General features: G+C 51.8%; 1 protein-coding gene across 4 annotated transcripts in view; it reads right to left on the minus strand.

The window, feature by feature from the left end:
• Positions 1-18,242, minus strand: part of Rich (Guanine nucleotide exchange factor subunit Rich) — a 567,547-nt gene that overhangs the window by 195,490 nt on the left and 353,815 nt on the right. For all 4 annotated transcript variants that reach the window (XM_069303165.1, XM_069303164.1, XM_069303162.1 and 1 more), the window contains one exon: positions 15,211-15,325. In XM_069303165.1, coding sequence (XP_069159266.1) covers positions 15,211-15,325 — 115 coding nt within the window. The remainder of the gene's footprint in view (positions 1-15,210; positions 15,326-18,242) is intronic.

Raw genomic sequence — 18,242 nt, forward strand, 5'->3', positions numbered from 1 at the left:
GAAACGCCATTTTCTCGGTGAGTCCCGGAGGCTCCCCGGAGCTATCCCAGGCTGATATGCTAATGTCAGACGTTGGCATCAGTCATGTGTATGGAGTTCTTAGGCCTACCGGGGACCACGGCCAGAACCGGGCCCCCTCAGAGAGGCAAGGGGAGCAATGGCCTATAGAAGCCCCCGTGTAGTTGGAAGCATTCTATGTCTGCCATCGACCGGAACAGGCACCCAGAAAGGTAAGCGCCCCAAAACAAACCCCTATTCTGGTTAAAATTGCTACCAAAAACCGAACTAGTGGATAGAACTCCCCAACCGAAAACAAGCAAACTAGTGTGACGTCACACAACGCCGCGCCGCTGTCTGCGCAGCTCCCCCCTCCCCGGGAGGGGGAAGGGGGAGCCCCAGACCCCCGCGCCGGCTACCCACACCTCAGTTCTTGAGGCTGGATGTCAAAAACGCGAAAAACCGCCGACCGGAGGGAGGGAGGGATGCCGGGGAGCCTCCGGGACTCACCCAGAAAATGGCGTTTCATTACATTCAATGCTGGTTTTCTGAGGGGAGCCCCGTCGGCTCCCCGGAGCTAACTACCAACAGACAGAAAAAAGAGGGACCTACCCGGGAGTCGGTTGTCGCTCACTCCTCAACTCGAAGCCGAGACAACTGGCTGCAACCGCCGACCCAAAGCAACACAGGCCCGACGAGACCCAGGGACATTCACAAGGTAACGAGCAGCCAGGACCCTGTTCGACCGCCAAAATCCCCACGCCCGAATATCAGACCAAGACATATTCCCAAAGACGGCAGCAAGAGCCGCGAACTTACGAACGTCATGGGCACGGGGATAGACCGCAGGCTGGCTGGACCGAATAACCCTCCGGACGACCTGAGAGACCCGAACCCGCGAACAGGGAAGAAGGGAAACCGGATCAACCCACAGCGCATCCCCGGACACAGAAGCTGTGGCGCACAAATAACGGCGAAGCGCCGCAACCGGACACAAAACATGATGCACCCCCGGCCTGACCAACCAAGCATCAACCACCCATGGACCCCTCCGGAACGCAGCAGTCTCATTCTTCGCCAGAAAAGAAGGAGACAGCTGCAAACGAACAAAACAATCACCACGACCAAAAGAGCAGAAACCCCTGCGCCTGAGGAGAGAATGAAGCTCCCCTACCTGACCCCCAGAGGCCAAAGCCAACAAGAAAAGTGCCTTGGAAAAACAGTCCTGGACCGAAGGGGCCACAACGAAACGAGGAGATGAAAGGAAAGCGAGCACTCTGTCCAAAGACCAGGACGGCTCAGGCGACGCATGAGCAGGCCGGAGGTGAAACAATGCACGAGACAGCTTGCGAAACGGCGCAGACGTAACATCGATACCGAAAGCAAGCTGAAGCGGCTCCGCCAGCGCCGCACGATACGAAGCGACAGTGTTAGGCATAAGATGACGGTCCTGAAACAACCACGAGAGGAAGGACAAGTCCACCTGAACAGACAAGGAGCTAACACGACGAAGACGCAAAAAGAAACGGAAGGACCGCCAGGAAACTTCATACTGCCGCCGAGAAGAAGCCCTCAGGTGGGACACCAACAAGGAGGCCACCTGATCACCATAGAGATGAAGATAGACTCGAGTCAAAAAAAACCATACGCGAAGACTCGAGGAGAAGATCGAACCAGCCACGAGACGTACCGGCCCGATCTGCTGAAAGAGGCGGAGCCGCAGGAAAACCCTCGGGTTCGGACACCGAGCAACCAGCGCCTGAAACCAAGGCTGGGCCGGCCACCAAGGGGCCAGAAGGACAACTCTCCCCTGGTAAGTCTCTAAGCGAGTCAGGACCTGGAGCAACAGCCGAACTGGGGGAAAGAGGTACAGGAACCCCCACCTCGACCAGTCTAGACGAAAAGCATCGACCCCGACGGCCTCGCGATCGGGGAGGGCGCCGCATAAACGGGTAGACGCCGCGACCACGCCAACGCGAAGAGGTCCACTTCGGGGCGCCCGAACGTCTGGCAAAGCCAACGGAAGGACTCGTCGTTGACCGTCCACTCCATGGAGAGGGGAACGAAGCGAGACAGGCCGTCGGCCAAGACGTTGGACACGCCCCGTACGTGAACCGCCAGGAGAGCCAAACCCCGAGAACTCAGCCGACGAGTCACCCGAAGCGACCAACCCCAAAGAGACAAGGACCGCATTGAACCCCCACGGTTCAGGCAATGAACCACCGGAGAGCAGTCCGAATGGAGCCGAATCGTCGATCCGCGGGCCACCCGAATCCTCCCCAGAGCAAACCACACTGCCGCGAACTCCCACACCGTGCTGTGAGCTCGACGGAAGGACGGATCCCAACGCCCCTGGCCGGCCTGGTGAGCACTGGTCACAAAACCCCAGCCGAGAGACGACGCATCCGTGTACACATCGAGCGAGGGCTCGGGTAGGCGCCAAGGCACTGAACCCCGAAAAACCCGAAGAGGAAGCCGGTGACGCAGCAACCGACGCAAGGCCCCCGGGGGTCGAACTCAGCGATCGCGAGAGAGGCGGAAGGGGGAACCCCGAAGGAACCAGAACAGCCGTCAAAGCCAAACCCGACCCGGCGGGTAGACCACCATCGCGAAGTTCAGGCTCCCGCACAGCCCCTCGAGCAACCGCCGGGTGACCCGAGGGCCCTCCAGAAACAGACGAAGGCGGGACCGCAGCCGCAGGAGAGACTCCGGAGGGAGAGACAAGGAGGCGGTTCGAGAGTCCCAAACGAGACCCAGCCAAGTCCGAACCTGAGAGGGAACCAGATGGGACTTCCTACAGTTCACCAAGAACCCGAACTCGGCGAGCTGGGAAAGAACCAAATCACCAATCAAATCAGAACACCCGAACACCTAGGAGACGCAAACGAGCCACCACAACCCGTGTAAGGCACGTGAACACGCGAGGTGCCAGGTTCAACCCGAACGGGAGACAACGAAAGCGGTAACCCAGACGCCCCACAACAAAACCGAGCCAGTCCCTGAACCTCGGATGAATCGGGACATGCCAATAAGCGTCCCGGAGGTCCAGGGACACCATCCAAGCTCCCGGCTCCAAGAGGAGCCGAACCTGAGACAGCGTAGTCATCCGAAAGGAGGGGCAATGAACCTAGGGGTTCAGACGAGACAAGTCCAGAATGAACCGCAGGTCCGCGCAGTCCCGTTTCGGAACCAGAAAACAGATGGGAAACCCATCTGAGGGACGACGTCGTTTCGACGACGCCCAAGCGTACCCACTCCAAGACGACTCGACAGAGCGCAGGGGAAGAAACCTGCCCCGTCAGCCCCGACCCCCCAAAGGGGGGAGGGGCCACCCAACGCCACCGCAGGCCGCGAGACACGACCCGAAAGGCCCACAAATCGTGGGACCAGGCGCGGGCGAACAGCGCAAGCCGCCCCCCCATCGCCCCGTCAAGTGGGCAAACCGCGAAAGGGCCGGCGACCCTTACGAGACCCAGAACCCCACACAGCACGAACACCGTGCCGACCAGACGAGGGAGGGTCCGCAGGAGGAGCCAACCCCAAACCTGACACCAGAGGCCTACCACAACGAGAGGAACCCCGAGCCCTGGCACGACCTTTCCGGGAAGACCCACCCCGGGACCCCCGGAAAACCAACAAGTCCGACATCGGATGACAAGCCGCCGACGCAGCCTGAATAAACTGCGCCACGGCCGACTCCCCAAACAGGAGAGGACAAAAAGGTGAAGAACGCCTAAGAGCCAGAGCCCAAGCAGATTCCACGGAGGAACCCAGCACCGCCTGCCGACACGTGAGACGGGAAGCATAAAACAGGGAAACCGCATCCCGCAAAATCAGCGTGAACAGCTTCAACAAGGCAGCCGACGAACGTGCCGCCGATTACAAGGTGCCGGACCCCGGGACGGACCCAAGCGTCCCCACATCCTCCATGAGCCAATCCGAAGACAGCTCCAGGAGGGAAAAGAACCGCAAGGCCGAACTCAAAAGGCCCCGGGCGCGCAAGTCCTCCGCAACGAGCGCCGCCGAAAGGGAGGGAACCTGCACATGGAGTTGAATAACGCCCACATCGCGGGGAAGGGCAGGGGCAAACAAGCACTCATTCAGGTACTCAAGTTCGCCCCCCAGGAAAACCTGAAGCACCGTGGAAGCTTCCCGCCACTCCAGCGTGCGGGAACGACAGAAGGAATGCCAGGAATCCAGACCAAACAAGGGGCAGTCTGCTAGCCAGGACGACTCCGGAACCTCGTACCGGAGCCAGAAAGGGAACGAAGTCCCAAACCTGAATGTGGACGGATCCATTTCCGAGGCATAATCTGGGTCACGCAGGAGGTAAGCCGCAAAGGCCGCTCGCACCACACCAGGTTGGATGCGATAAGCCGAAAACCTCCGGAAGGACGGAACCGACGTACCCGGGGGAACACGGAACCGAACCTGGGGAGGGGCCGACACCAAATCCAACTCGTACGCAGAGGGGGGAAATGAAAACCCCACTCCTTGTAACAATAAGCCCTGCTCAGTGGGAAGAAAAACCCAGGCGGGGTCCAGCGGGGCCCAAGGCCCTCAAGTCAGCCCCTCCCCAGCCTCGAGGTCCATCACCACAGGACCCGAGGCCGAGTCCTCTCCCCAAGCCCCGACCCCACAAGACAAGGACGGAGCAGCCGGAAAAGCTGGAGGAAGGGGGGGCCCACTGGTCAGACCCTGAAGCTTCGGCCGGGAGACAAGACTCTAATGCCTCTGCCGCCCCCCCGGAAGGGGCAACCCCCGAAGCTGCCCGAGTCTCGAGATCAAGTAATCCCTGCTCCGACCCAGAAACCCTCGGATGCTTCGGGGCCGGAAGCAGGGGCAGGGGACCAGAACGAACAGAAGGGGAAGGACGGGGAGGTGCGGACTGAACCAGGATCGAAGCGACCCCCACCCCCAAATCAAGGTCTCGAAAAGCAAAGCGGGGCAGCCCCGGGGCATCCGGGGAAGCAACCAACCGAGCACGTTGCAACAGGCGAAACCTAGACTGCAACGCACGCGCCGCCTGTACCCGAATAGAATCATCAGAGGATTGGGTAAATAGAGTCACAAGCAAGCAGCAACACTCACAGGACTCAGGGTCGAAAGTATCACCGACCCAACAGGCAGCGTGGCAGAGGCAAAAACAATGAGGGTCACCCTGAGACAAGGGGACCGAGCAACCCTCAAACTCGCACACAGCGAGTGGGGACTCCGGGGTCACATCCATCGGACCCACGCGCCCCCTAGGGGATTCCCAGGGTCCTGAGCGTTTACTTTAAGAGGACTCGCGCTCAGGTAGTCCCAGGCAGGGTGCTGCAAACCGGCGCCCAAAACTACCAAGCAAACTTCTAAAGCTGAACCCCAGGGACGTGTACACTCACGGGGACCTAGCAGGGGGCGCCACCGAGGAGAACAGTGGAAGGGCAAAAACAAACTGAATAAAATGACAGAACCCCCCACCAGGCAAAAACAAAAAGAAAAACAAAACCCCGCAAGAGGACAGCGAACCCCAAGGAACAGAGCCGGCCGCGATGTCGGGAAATACAAGCTGAGCAGCACCCTGCGCCCCTACCAGTGCAAACTGCCTCTTACCTGCCGGTAACAAGGGAGAACAGAACACCCAAGAGCCCAACAGGCGGCCGAAAAACCGAAAGGTAAAACGGACCAACAGAGGCAGACCCCGAGGAGCCTGTGGAAGGTGGCCCCAAGCCCCAAGGGCAGTACTTACAGGGCACCTAGGGAAGGCAGCCCTAGGCGCATGCAGCCCGAGTACTGAAGATAACTCCTGGCTCTCGCACCCACAAAACCAACACCACACGCAAAGCACAGTGCAGTAGCGACACCGGAGCCAGAGCACACGACCATCGCCTATAGCATCAGCCTCAAGAACTGAGGTGTGGGTAGCCGGCGCGGGGGGTCTGGGGCTCCCCCTTCCCCCTCCTGGGGAGGGGGGAGCTGCGCAGACAGCGGCGCGGCGGTGTGTGACGTCACACTAGTTTGCTTGTTTTCGGTTAGGGAGTTCTATCCACTAGTTCGGTTTTTGGTAGCAATTTTAACCAGAATAGGGGTTTGTTTTGGGGCGCTTACCTTTCTGGGTGCCTGTTCCGGTCGATGGCAGACATAGAATGCTTCCAACTACACGGGGGCTTCTATAGGCCATTGCTCCCCTTGCCTCTCTGAAGGGGCCCGGCTCTGGCCGTGGTCCCTGGTAGGCCTAAGAACTCCATACACATGACTGATGCCAAAGTCTGACATTAGCATATCAGCCTGGGATAGCTCCGGGGAGCCGACGGGGCTCCCCCCAGAAAAGGTAGTAAAGTGGGGGGGGGGAGGAAGAAAACCCCACTCCTTGTAACAGTAAGCCCCGCTAAGAGGGTAGAAAAACCCAGGCGGGTCCAACAGGGCTCAAGGCCCCAAGTCAGCCCCTTCCCCGCCCCAGGAACCACCACATCAGGCCCCGGGACCGAGTCATCTCCCAAGGCCCCGGCATCAAAAGAGGAGGCCAGGGCAGCCATAGAAGCCGGAAGAAAGGGGGCCCACTGGTCAGACCCAGACACTTCAGCAGGGAGGAAAGACTCGAATTCCTCCATTGCCAACCCAGAAGGGGCATCCCCCGAGACCGCCCGAGTCTCAACACCATCTAAACCCTGCCACGACCCCGAAACCATCAGACGTTTCGAATCCAGAAGCAGGGGGAAGGGGGACCAAACAAAACCACAGCAAGGGAAGGATTAGGGGGTGCAGACTGAACCAAGGCTGAAGCAACCAACACCTCCAAGTCCGGGTCCCTATAACTAAAATGGGGCAGCCTTGGGGCTTACGGGTCGGCAACCAACCTAGAATGTTACCTGGTTGATACCTGGTTGACGGGGGTCTGGGAATTCTTCTACTCCCCAAGACCGGCCCAAGGCCAAGCTTGACTTGTGGGAGTTTGGTTCACTAGGCTGTTGCTTGGAGTGGCTCGCAGGCCCATATACCCACCACAACCCGGTCGGTCCGGCACTCCTTGGAGAAAACAATCTAATTTCCTCTTGAAGATGTCCACGGTTGTTCCGGCAATATTTCTTATGCTCGCTGGGAGGGTGTTGAACAAACGTGGACCTCTGATGTTTATACAGTGTTCTCTGATTGTGCCTATGGCACCCCTGCTCTTCATTGGTTCTATTCTGCATTTTTTTCCATATCGTTCACTCCAGTATGTTGTTATATTACTGTGTAGATTTGGTACTTGGCCCTCCAGTATCTTCCAGGTGTATATTATTTGATATCTCTCTCACCTTCTTTCTAGTGAGTACATTTGGAGGGCTTTGAGACGATCCCAATAATTTAGATGCTTGATCACGTCTATGCATACCGTATATGTTCTCTGTATTCCCTCTATTTCAGCAATCTCTCCTGCTCTGAAGGGGGAAGTGAGTACTGAGCAGTACTCAAGACGGGACAACACAAGTGACTTGAAGAGTACAACCATTGTGATGGGATCCCTGGATTTGAATGTTCTCGTAATCCATCGTAATCCTATCATTTTTGTTCTCGTAATCCTATCATTTTTCTGGCTGACGCAATATTTGCTTGGTTATGCTCCCTAAACATTAGGTCGTCAGACATTATTATTCCCAAATCCTTTACATGCTGTTTTTCTACTATGGGCACATTTGATTGTGTTTTGTACTCTGTATTATGTTTAAGGTCCTCATTTTTACCGTACCTGAGTACCTGGAATTTATCACTGTTAAACATCATGTTATTTTCTGATGCCCAGTCAAAAACTTTATTAATATCAGCTTGAAGTTTTTGAATGTCTTCAGCCGAGGTAATTTTCATACTGATTTTTGTGTCATCTGCAAAGGATGATACGAAGCTGTGACTTGTATTTTTGTCTATATCTGATATGAGAATAAAGAAAAGCAGTGGTGCAAGGACTGTACCCTGAGGTACAAACCTTTTAACTGCGCTTGAACTCGATTTTATATGGTTGACTGTTACTCGCTGAGTCCTGTTTGACAGATAACTGAGCATCCAACGTCCTACTTTACCGGCTATTCCCATAGACTTGGGTGAACTGAGTTACAAACAAACAACAAAGCTCGCAGGACTCAGGATCGAATGTGTCACAGACCCAGCAGGCAGCATGACGGAGGCAAAAACAATGAGAGTCACCCTGAGACAAGGGGACAGAGCAACCCTCAAACTCGCATAAAGTGAAGGGGGGAGGGATTAAGGGGTCACATCCATCGGACCCGCGCGCCCCCGTTCGGATTCCCAGGGTCCCGAGACGGAACTTACGCACAGGGAAGCCCAGGCAGTGTATTGCTAACTGCAGCCCAAGTCTACCAACAACTTTCTAAGTAACTGAACCCCAGGGACGTATACACTCACGGGGACTTAGCAGGGGGTGCCACCAGAACAGAGAAATGTATGCTATATACACCAGGGGCAACAACCAAAGGCAGACCTCCCTACCAGGCAGAAAAAGAAAAAGAAAACCCCACAAGGGGACAGGGTACACAGGCAGAACAGAGCCAGTCGCTATGAGAGGTGAAAACTAGCTGCGCAGTATCCTGCGTTCTTATCAGTGCAAACTGCCTCTTACCCTAAGGTGAACAAGGTTGCCAGAACACTGCAGCACACAAAGGGTTACCTTGCCTTACCTTGAGGTTGGATTCAGGGTGGCTGAAAGTTGAGCAGCAAATGACTAAGCAGAGGCAGAACCCAAGGAACTTGTGGAAGGAGGCCCTTCCAAGCCCCAAGGGCAGTACTTACCGGGCACCTAGGGAAGGGAACCCTAGGCGCACGCAGCCCGAGTACTGAATAAGTACTTCTGGCTCGCGCACCCCAATAAGACAGCCACCACACCACACAGGCACAGAGATGAGGACCAATTCAGGAGCCAGAGCACACGACTTGTACCTAGCGCATCAACCTTAAAACTGGGGTCTGGAGCACCCCTTCCCCCCTCCCGGGGAGGGGGGAGCTGCGCAGAAGGTGGCACAGCAACGTGGTGACGTCATGCTTGTTTGCTCGTTTTTGTTTGGGGAGTTCTGTCCACTATTTCGGCTTTCAGTAGCAATTTCTTAACCAGAATAGGGGTTTGTTTTGGGATGCTTACATTTCTGGGTGTCTGACCCAATCGATGGCAGACATAAAATGCTTTCAACCACATGGGAGTTTCTATAGACCATTGCTCCTCGTGCCTCTGAGGGGGCCAGGTTCTGGCTCGTGGTCCCCGGTAGGCCTAAGAACTCCATTCACATTGGCTTATGCCAAAGTTTAATATTAGCAATATCAGCCTGGGTAGCTCCGGGAAGCCGACCGGGCTTACCTCAGAAAAGGAAGATTTTATTTTTAAAGAACACATCAAAGAAGCTGTCATAACTGCAAGAAAAATGACAGGTTGGATAACAAGAATATTTCAAACAAGAGATGTCACAATTCATACTTTTCAAGATACTAGTGTTCTATAGAGCAGAGTACTTTACACAGCCGGTCGGTTGAGCGAACAGCACGCTGGATTTGTGATCCTGTGGTCCTGGGTTCAATCCCAGGTGCCGGCAAGAAACAATGGGCAGAGTTTCTTTCACCCTATGCCCCTGTTACCTAGCAGTAAAATAGGTACCTGGGTGTTAGTCAGCTGTCACGGGCTGCTTCCTGGGGGTGTAGGCCTGGTCGAGGACCGGGCCGCGGGGACACTAAAAAGCCCCGAAATCATCTCAAGATAACCTCAAGATAACACAATAACAGCCCCATTCAAAGCTGGATAAATTGCTAACCTGGAGAGCATGAATTTATCTTTTATTGCTTGAACCCACTCAATAAATCACCTAAAATTTATAAACTATTAAGACTGCATACAAACTTTAAATCAGTATTCCCTAGAGTGCAAATGGGAGAGATACATAATAATTTACACACACAAAATCCTAGGACAGGTTGCAAATGTACACACAGAAATAACACCACCTGAGACCAGAAGGTATGGTAGGATGTGCAAAATAGTCCCACTGAAATGCAGAGGTGCAATTGGCACATTGAGAGAAAACTCGATCAATGTCCACACCTCCAAGACTTTTTAACACTCTCCCTCTAGACAAATGGGGCATAACTGGCAGACTTCTTAGTGTTCATTCAAGAACTTGATAAACACGTTCCAAGGATAACTGATCAACCAGACAGAGTTCATACATCAGGCTGTGGGTCCAGGCATCGAACAGTCTTGGCAACCAGACCACCAACCAGGAGGCCTAGTCAAAAAATGGGCCACGAGGATGTTGATTCTCAAAATCATTGACGAGTATAGGTATATGACCATTGGCGAGAATGTTGGACACTCCCTAAATTGAGCTGTGTGGAGAACTAAACACACAACCCGGTAAGAGCCATTCACAACATACAGTTCCAAAGGGCAAAGGACCGAAGTGAACCCCATCCCCCCAATTGACGAAATGAACCAGGAGGGGAACAGTCCAAATGGGACAGAAGCACAGAGCCTAGAGGAATCCAAACTTCTCAACAATGCATGCCACACAGCCAGAAACTCTCACACTGTACTATGAGCCTGACAAAAGGAAGGAGACCAACAGCCCTGGCTGGCTTGGAGAGCGCTGGTCACAAAGCTTCTACCCAGAATCATGGTGTTCATGAAGACGTCCAGCGACGGAGGAGGAAAGCACCAGGGAACTAAACCCAAAAATACCCAAAGAGGAAGCTGGCAATGCAACAGCTGGTGAAAGGCCAATGGAGTCCACACCCAACAATCACAGCGGATGCAAAAGAGACTGAACTGAAGATACCAGAACAGAAACCACACTTTGCTCATAGGAAAAGCTATGCAGGTCAAGTTCAGGCTCCCAAAGAACTGCTCAAGCAACTGTTATGTCACCACAGCTGACTCAGCATAGACACACGTATGTGCTGCATCCGGGTCAAGGCCACTAGAGGAACAGAAAGTGAAGTCGACTGAGTCTCTCCCCCCCTCCCCCACAAGGACCAGCCAAGTTCTTACCTGGAATGGAACCAACTAGAAGTTCTGCCAGTTTACCAGGAGGCTGTACCTGGCATGCTGGGAGAGAACTAGCTCCTTGGCTAGCACACACACATACCAACTGAGAGCCCACACCAGCCCATCATTGAAGTAGGCCAAAACATGAACAACCAACAACTTAAGATGAGCCATTATGACTTGAGCTAAGTGTGGAAACACATGTGGAACCAGATAGTCTCTCCAAACAGGAGAACCTGAAAGTGGTAAGCCTGGTGCCCTACCACAAAACCTAGCCAATCCTTGAACCTCGATGTATAGGGACGTACCAATATGTGTCTTGAAGGTCCAGGGATATCATCCAGAAGCCTACCTCTAATATAAGGCCATCCAGAACATGTGGCAAGGAATGAACCTCGGCCTCTAAAGGTCGAGGATGGACCAAAGGTCCAGCAAGTCCCATTTTACAACTAGGAAGAGCTGGTAATTTTGACCATGCCAGAAGCCAACCACTCTCAAGATGACCCAACAAAAGTAAGGGAAAACCACGAGAAGCCGGCATCTTACCTGGAACATACCTGGAGAGGGTTTCGACAGTTCTTCTACTCCCCGAGCCCGGCCTGAGGCCAGGCTTAACATGTGATAACTTGGTCTAACAGGCTATTGCTTGGAGCAGCCTGCAGGCCCATATATCCACTACCAGTGGATAGTGGATATGCTACTAATTTTCTTCACACATTACCGGCTTGATACCTACTTGATGGGGTTCTAGGAGTTCTTTTACTCCCCAAATACTGCCTGACTTGTGAGAGTTTGGTCCACCAGGCTGTTGCTTGGAGCAGCCCGCAGGCCCACATACCCATCACAGCCTGGTTGGTCCGGCACTCCTTGAAGAAAACAATCTAGTTTTCTCTTGAAGATGTCCACGGTTGTTCCGGCAATATTTCTTATGCTCGCTGGTAGGACGTTGATCAAACACGGACCTCTGATATTTATACAGTGTTCTCTGATTGTGCCTATGGCACCTCTGCTCTTCACTGGTTCTATTCTGCATTTTCTTCCATATCATTCACTCCAGTACGTTGTTATTTTACTGTGCAGATTTGGGACCTGTCCCTCCAGTATTTTCCATGTGTATATTATTTGGTACCTCTCTCGTCTCCTTTTTTAGTGAGTATATTTGGAGAGCTTTAAGACGATCCCAATAATTTAGGTGCTTTATCTCATCTATGCATGCCGTATATGTTCTCTGTATTCCCTCTATTTCAGCAATCTCTCCTGCTCTGAAGGGGAAGTGAGTACTGAGCAGTACTCAAGATGGGACAGCACAAATGATTTGAAGAGTACAACCATTGTGATGGGATCTCTGGACTTGAAGGTTCTCATAATCCATCCTATCATTTTTCTGGCTGACGTAATCCTTGCTTGGTTATGTTCCCTAAATGTTAGGTCGTTGGACATCATTATTCCCAAATCCTTGACATACTGTTTTCCTACTATGGGCAGATTCGATTGTGTTTTGTACCCTGTATTATGTTACATTAATCTTCACTCCTGTGAAGAGCAAGTATGACACCAATTGGATGAAGAAGAATCGGCTGGGAGAAGCGCTTATGGAGCCGGAATCTAGCCCCAAAGAATGCCTACCTGAACCCACAGCAGGTACCCCCAGTTGGCACCCAACCGCCTCCCTGGACAAGAACAAAACCAGAGAACAAAGGAGGTCCAAGATAGGACTACAAGTAGCAGCCTTGGAGGAAAAACTGCAAAACTACTATCTAGAAAAAGAGAGGAGAGATGGGGAAGGCAGACTAGAGAGCAAGGCCAGTGAATCCCAAAACTGGACCAACACACGAGGTGGTCAGCAAAGAACACGGCTACCTCCTCCTAGAGCACAGTAGTGTACAGCTTGGGGAGAGGAGCCAATGTAGCTACAGCAGATGCCAAAACCCTACATTAGGCTGAACAGTAAGGTATGGAGCTGCCAAAGGCCCACATCCAAAGAGAGTGGGAGCAAATAGGAAATCATTGAGGGGAACATAAGAAAGGCCTCACAGGAACACCTGCAAAATTGTTGACATCTCACACCATTTAGGTGTGATGGTAAGACAAAGATGCAGGAAGCTTCAAGTAAGAACAAAGGATTGTCCACTAACCAGGTAGACTCTACAACCTCATAAAGCACCCAATAAATAGAGGCAGATCACAACTCAAAAGAAGAAGGGTCCATCAAAGAGGCATATTAGACTCCCACCACACCCTGGAAGCTATACTCGACAGCTCCAGGGTAGAGCCATGTCTATGCTCAACATCCGGGACAAAAGAGCAGAGTCCTGGGTAGAAGCTTCAGGAAAAGTAAGGGTGGGGAAAGTGGGGGGGGGGGGAGGTACAGGAGAAAAAAACCCCAAGGCTCGGCGGGACTAGCGCACTCAACTGCCTCCGTGCCCAATTCGGAAGAAGCAACCCCCGAAGCTGGCCGAACCACATCCCAATCAGCTAAACCTTGCCCCAACCTGGAAACCCTCAGATGTTTCCGTGCCGGAAGCAGGGAACCCACATGAGATTACCAGGATCCAAAGTGTAAGCCAGGCAGGACACCCAGACACTGGAGATGCTATGCCGGACCCAAAAGGAAGCCAACACAGCCTGGGTTACACTTCTGTGAAGGCTGACCTCAGTGCACCGAAGAAAACAATCCTTAGAGAAGAACAAAACTAGAGAACAAAGGAGGTCCAGGATAGGACTACAGAGCACCACTTGGTTTCCGAACCCCTTGGGGACGAGACCCGTCAGTTAACACGTAAGTTCGTAAAGAGAAATAGAGGGGAAAAAATAAACTAGAAATGTAAAAAGAAAATGGTCTGAAAAATTTATGAACAAACTCTAGGGGAAAAAATCGACAGGTTCATAGCATAAATGCGACTGTATTTTGTTTGTACTCACCAATAAGTGAAGTCCTGATCCACTTTATAAAAGTCCTTAATTGTTCCTAGCTGATTATTAAGCCATCTGGCAAACATCCTCTGGATGTTTCCTGCCAGCCTGCAGGAACATCCTGCCAGCCTGCAGGAGCAACCTGCCAGCCTGCAGGAACATCCTGCCAGCCTGCAGGAACATCCTGCCAGCCTGCAGGAACATCCTGCCAGCCTGCAGAAACATCCTGCCAGCCTGCAGGAGCAACCTGCCTGCAGGAACATCCTGCCAGCCTGCAGGCACATCCTGCCAGCCTGCAGGCACATCCTGCTAGTCAGCCAGCAAGCCTGCCTGCCTGCCTGCCTGCCAGCCAGCCAGCCAGCCAGCCTGCCTGCCAGCCAGCCAGCCAGCCTGCCTGCCAGCCAGCCTGCCTGACAGCCTGCCTTCCAGCCAGTCAGCCTGCCTGTCAGCCAGCCTGCTATCCAGCCTGCCTCACTCTCTGCCTGCCTCCCTCCCTGCCATTATGCTAATAGGTCAAGTGTGTTATGCTTATCTTTGGGAGTGAGCCGATCTCTCCCCCCCCCCACTACATCCCATACTCTCTCTTAAAGGTCACGCGGTTGACTACCCTTCCCTCCCTGTCTGCCAGCTGGCCTACTTTCCTGCCTGCCTGCCTGCCGGCCGGCCAGCCAGCCAGCCAGCCTGCTTCCTGCCTGCCTGCCTGCCTGCCTGCCTGCCTGCCTGCCTGCCTGCCTGCCTGCCTGCCTGCCTGCCAGCCTGCCTGCCTGCCAGCCAGCAACCCATTCTCGCACTTGCTTAAAGTCAATATTGGCTTATTTAATAAGTGCATACGTGACATACTAATTGATTGTAAACATTTTAGTTTACCTTGAAAAGCTTCATAGAAAACACCGACCTCACCTAACCTTCTTAGTATGTTAAGATAAGCATCTTATTGCTTCTTAATTATAATTATTACTTAACCTATGTCGTTGATAGGTTAAGTAATAATTGTAAATAAGAAGCAATAAGATGCTTATCTTAACATACTAAGAAGGTTAAGATAAGCATCTTATTGCTTCTTAATTACAATTATTACTTAACCTATACCGTTGATAGGTTAAGTAATAATTGTAAATAAGGAGCAATAAGATGCTTATCTTAACATACTAAGAAGGTTAAGTGAGGTCGGTGTTTTCTATGAAGCTTTTCAAGGTCTTTATAATAGACTAATATGAATTTCATTTATAACACACATAATTTATTTACTGTACTTAGGGTAAGGCATGCACAAATTACAGCTGAGCAAGACTTCTTACCAATGGAACGAAGGAAGCGAATGAGATCTTTACTGAGATCCCACTTGGCAGCCTCTAAAGTGGCATCTAAGAGACGAGTGGCATGACTTCTACTAACTGTGGCACTCTCCAAATTCTGAAATAGTAAAAGTTAAAAGTGATACTCTGTACTACAAGACAAAAATGTTGCATATATTATATCACTCTTATCATCTGAACAGTCCTCTGTGTACCCTGACATCATTATTAGGAATAAATGTCATGTACCATGACATTCAATCCTAATAATAGCCTTTGTCCCAAAGTATGAGTTACTGAGGTTTAGATGTAGCTGGTTTTAGGTTGCATTACTACTACTGATCACAAAAATCATATAGTTATCACAATCTACACAGTCAACTAAAGCAATAGGAGAAACCAGCATTGAAAGTAATGAAATGCCTCTTTCTAGTGGGTCGGAGGCTTTTTGTTGCTAGCCACTTGGATAGCTCACCCCCTCAATTTGATGGAGATCTTGTGAGTTATAATAAACCTACCAGAACTAGAGGCCAAAACCTGGCCCCCTTTATAGAGGCATAATGAAGTAGGATACAAAATCATTCTAAGAAAAGGCTTATATATCGATTCCCACCCTCCCGCTTCCCAAGGGTTGAATTACTGAACCTCCCTAGGATACAACCCCAACAACAAGCTGACTAACTCCTGGGTACCTATTTACTGCTAGGTGGATAAGGCATTAGGTGATAGGAAATGTGCCCAACTATTTCTGTCCTGCCCAGGATTCAAACTCGGAATTCTCACCTGTGAGTCGAGAACAAACCCGACTGACTTCAAAGAACAAAGAACAAACTGGGCTGAGAACAAAGCCCTCAAATACTGTACCTGTATATCAATACTCCAAGGTGTACTCGTCTTCCTCATGTTACGGTATTTTGTAACAAGCCATCCATCCTTACCCTTGACATTTAACTGAATAACTATATACAAAAAAACAGGGTTGAATGTAATGAAACACCATTTTCTGGGTGAGTCCCGGAGGCTCCCCGGAGCTTACTAGGCTGTTATGCTAATGTCAGACTTTGGCATCAGTCATGTGTATGGAGTTCTTATGTGCCTACCGGGGACCACGAGCCAGAACCTGGCCCCCTATAGAGAGGCAAGGGGAGCAATGGCTTATAAAAAAAACCTGTGTAATTGGAAGCATTCTATGTCTGCCATCGACCAGGTTAGGCACCCAGAAAGGTAGACATCCCAAAACAAACCCCTAGTCTGGTGAAAATTGCAACCAAAGCCGAACGAGTGGATAGAACTCTCCAAACAAAAACGAGCAAACAAGTATGATGTCATCAGTCGTCGCGCCGCTGTCTGTGCAGGCCCCCCCCCCTTCCCGGGAGGGGGAAGGGGGCAGCCCCAGACCTACCACGCGGCGATCCACACCCCAGTTCTGAGGCTGGATGTCAAAAACAAGCGGAAAAAACGCCGACCGGAAGGAGGGAGGGATGCTGGGGAGCCTCAGGAACTCACCCAAAAGTGGCATTTCATTACATTCAACGCTGGTTTTCTGGGGGAAGCCCCTACGGCTCCCCGGAGCTAACTACCCACAGAGGAAAAGAATAGGGACTTACCCGTGAGACAGTTGCTGCTCACTCCTCGACCCGAAGTCGAGACAACTGGCTGCATCCGCCGACCCAAATCCACCGCCAAAATCCCAGTGCCCGAATGTCAGCCCAGGACATATTGCCAAAGACAGCAGCAAGAGTCGCGAACTTGTGGACATCATGGGCACGGGGATAGACCGCAGGCTGGCAAGCACTTGATAACCCTGTGGACGACCTGGGAGACCCCGCACCCTCAAACAGGGAGGAAGGAAAACCGGATCAACCCAAAGCGCATCCACGGACACAGAATACACAAATATTCTGTGGTGCGCAAATAATGGCAAAGAGCCGCAACTGGACACAAAACATGATCCACCCCCGGCCGAACCAACCAAGCATCAACAACCCAAGGGCCCCTCAGGAACGCAGCAGTCTCATTCTTCGCCGGAAAAAAGAAGGCGAAGGCTGCAGACGAATAAACCAATCACCCCGACCGAAGGAGCAGGCCGGAGGTGAAACAACGCCCGAGACAGCTTGCGAAATGGCGCAGATGTGACATCAATACTGAAAGCGAGCCGAAGCATCTCCGCCAGCGCCGCACAATTCAAAATTCATTCAAATTCAAAATTCAAAAGGTGGCACCCCCTAGGGTCAACACTTGCATCAGAGGAGCTCCAGCATATTTCAACAATCCTAAGTATTGTAGCACAGGTTGATGATGATGAGTGGTGTCCCAGAGAACATAAAGGTATAGTGCTTTTGAAAAATTGGTGAGATAACAGGAATGTGCTAAGGGAAGTGAAAAATCAAATGAGAAAAAGTTGCCCTAGTGTTTCCAGTGCAGAGAAGAACATTCAAGATGGCCGCCGGCAAGAGGAAAACAAAACAGAGCTTGATTTTGCGGGATTCAATGAAGAGAGCATTGATATAAGCAGTCTACATAACAAGTTGGTAAAATTAGATACTATAGTGAACTTTCATGTAGAAATAATTAGTAAATTGAAGGAAAGTAATGACCATTTGAATAGCAAAGTTTTATGTCTTAAAGGGTTTAGTGAAAGACTTGTGCAAGGAGGGCCGACCGGCTCTAGGGGAGCCGGTCGGCCGAGCGGACAGCACGCTGGACTTGTGATCCTATGGTCCTGGGTTCGATCCCAGGCGCCGGCGAGAAACATTGGGCAGAGTTTCTTGCACCCTATGCTCCTGTTACCTAGCAGTAAAATAGGTACCTGGGTGTTAATCAGCTGTCACGGGCTGCTTCCTGGGGGTGGAGGCCTGGTCGAGGACCGGGCTGCGGGGACACTAAAGCCCTGAAATCATCTCAAGATAACCTCAAGATAACCTCAAGGATGAAAATCAATTGGAAACAATGCAAAGACATGAAAGAAGAAAATAAACTCTTGAAAACAGCTTTGGAAGAAGTTAAAGTAAATTTAAACATAAATGACTACAATA

This window comes from Procambarus clarkii, chromosome 49, assembly GCF_040958095.1.
Source record: "Procambarus clarkii isolate CNS0578487 chromosome 49, FALCON_Pclarkii_2.0, whole genome shotgun sequence".
NCBI lineage: Eukaryota > Metazoa > Arthropoda > Malacostraca > Decapoda > Cambaridae > Procambarus > Procambarus clarkii.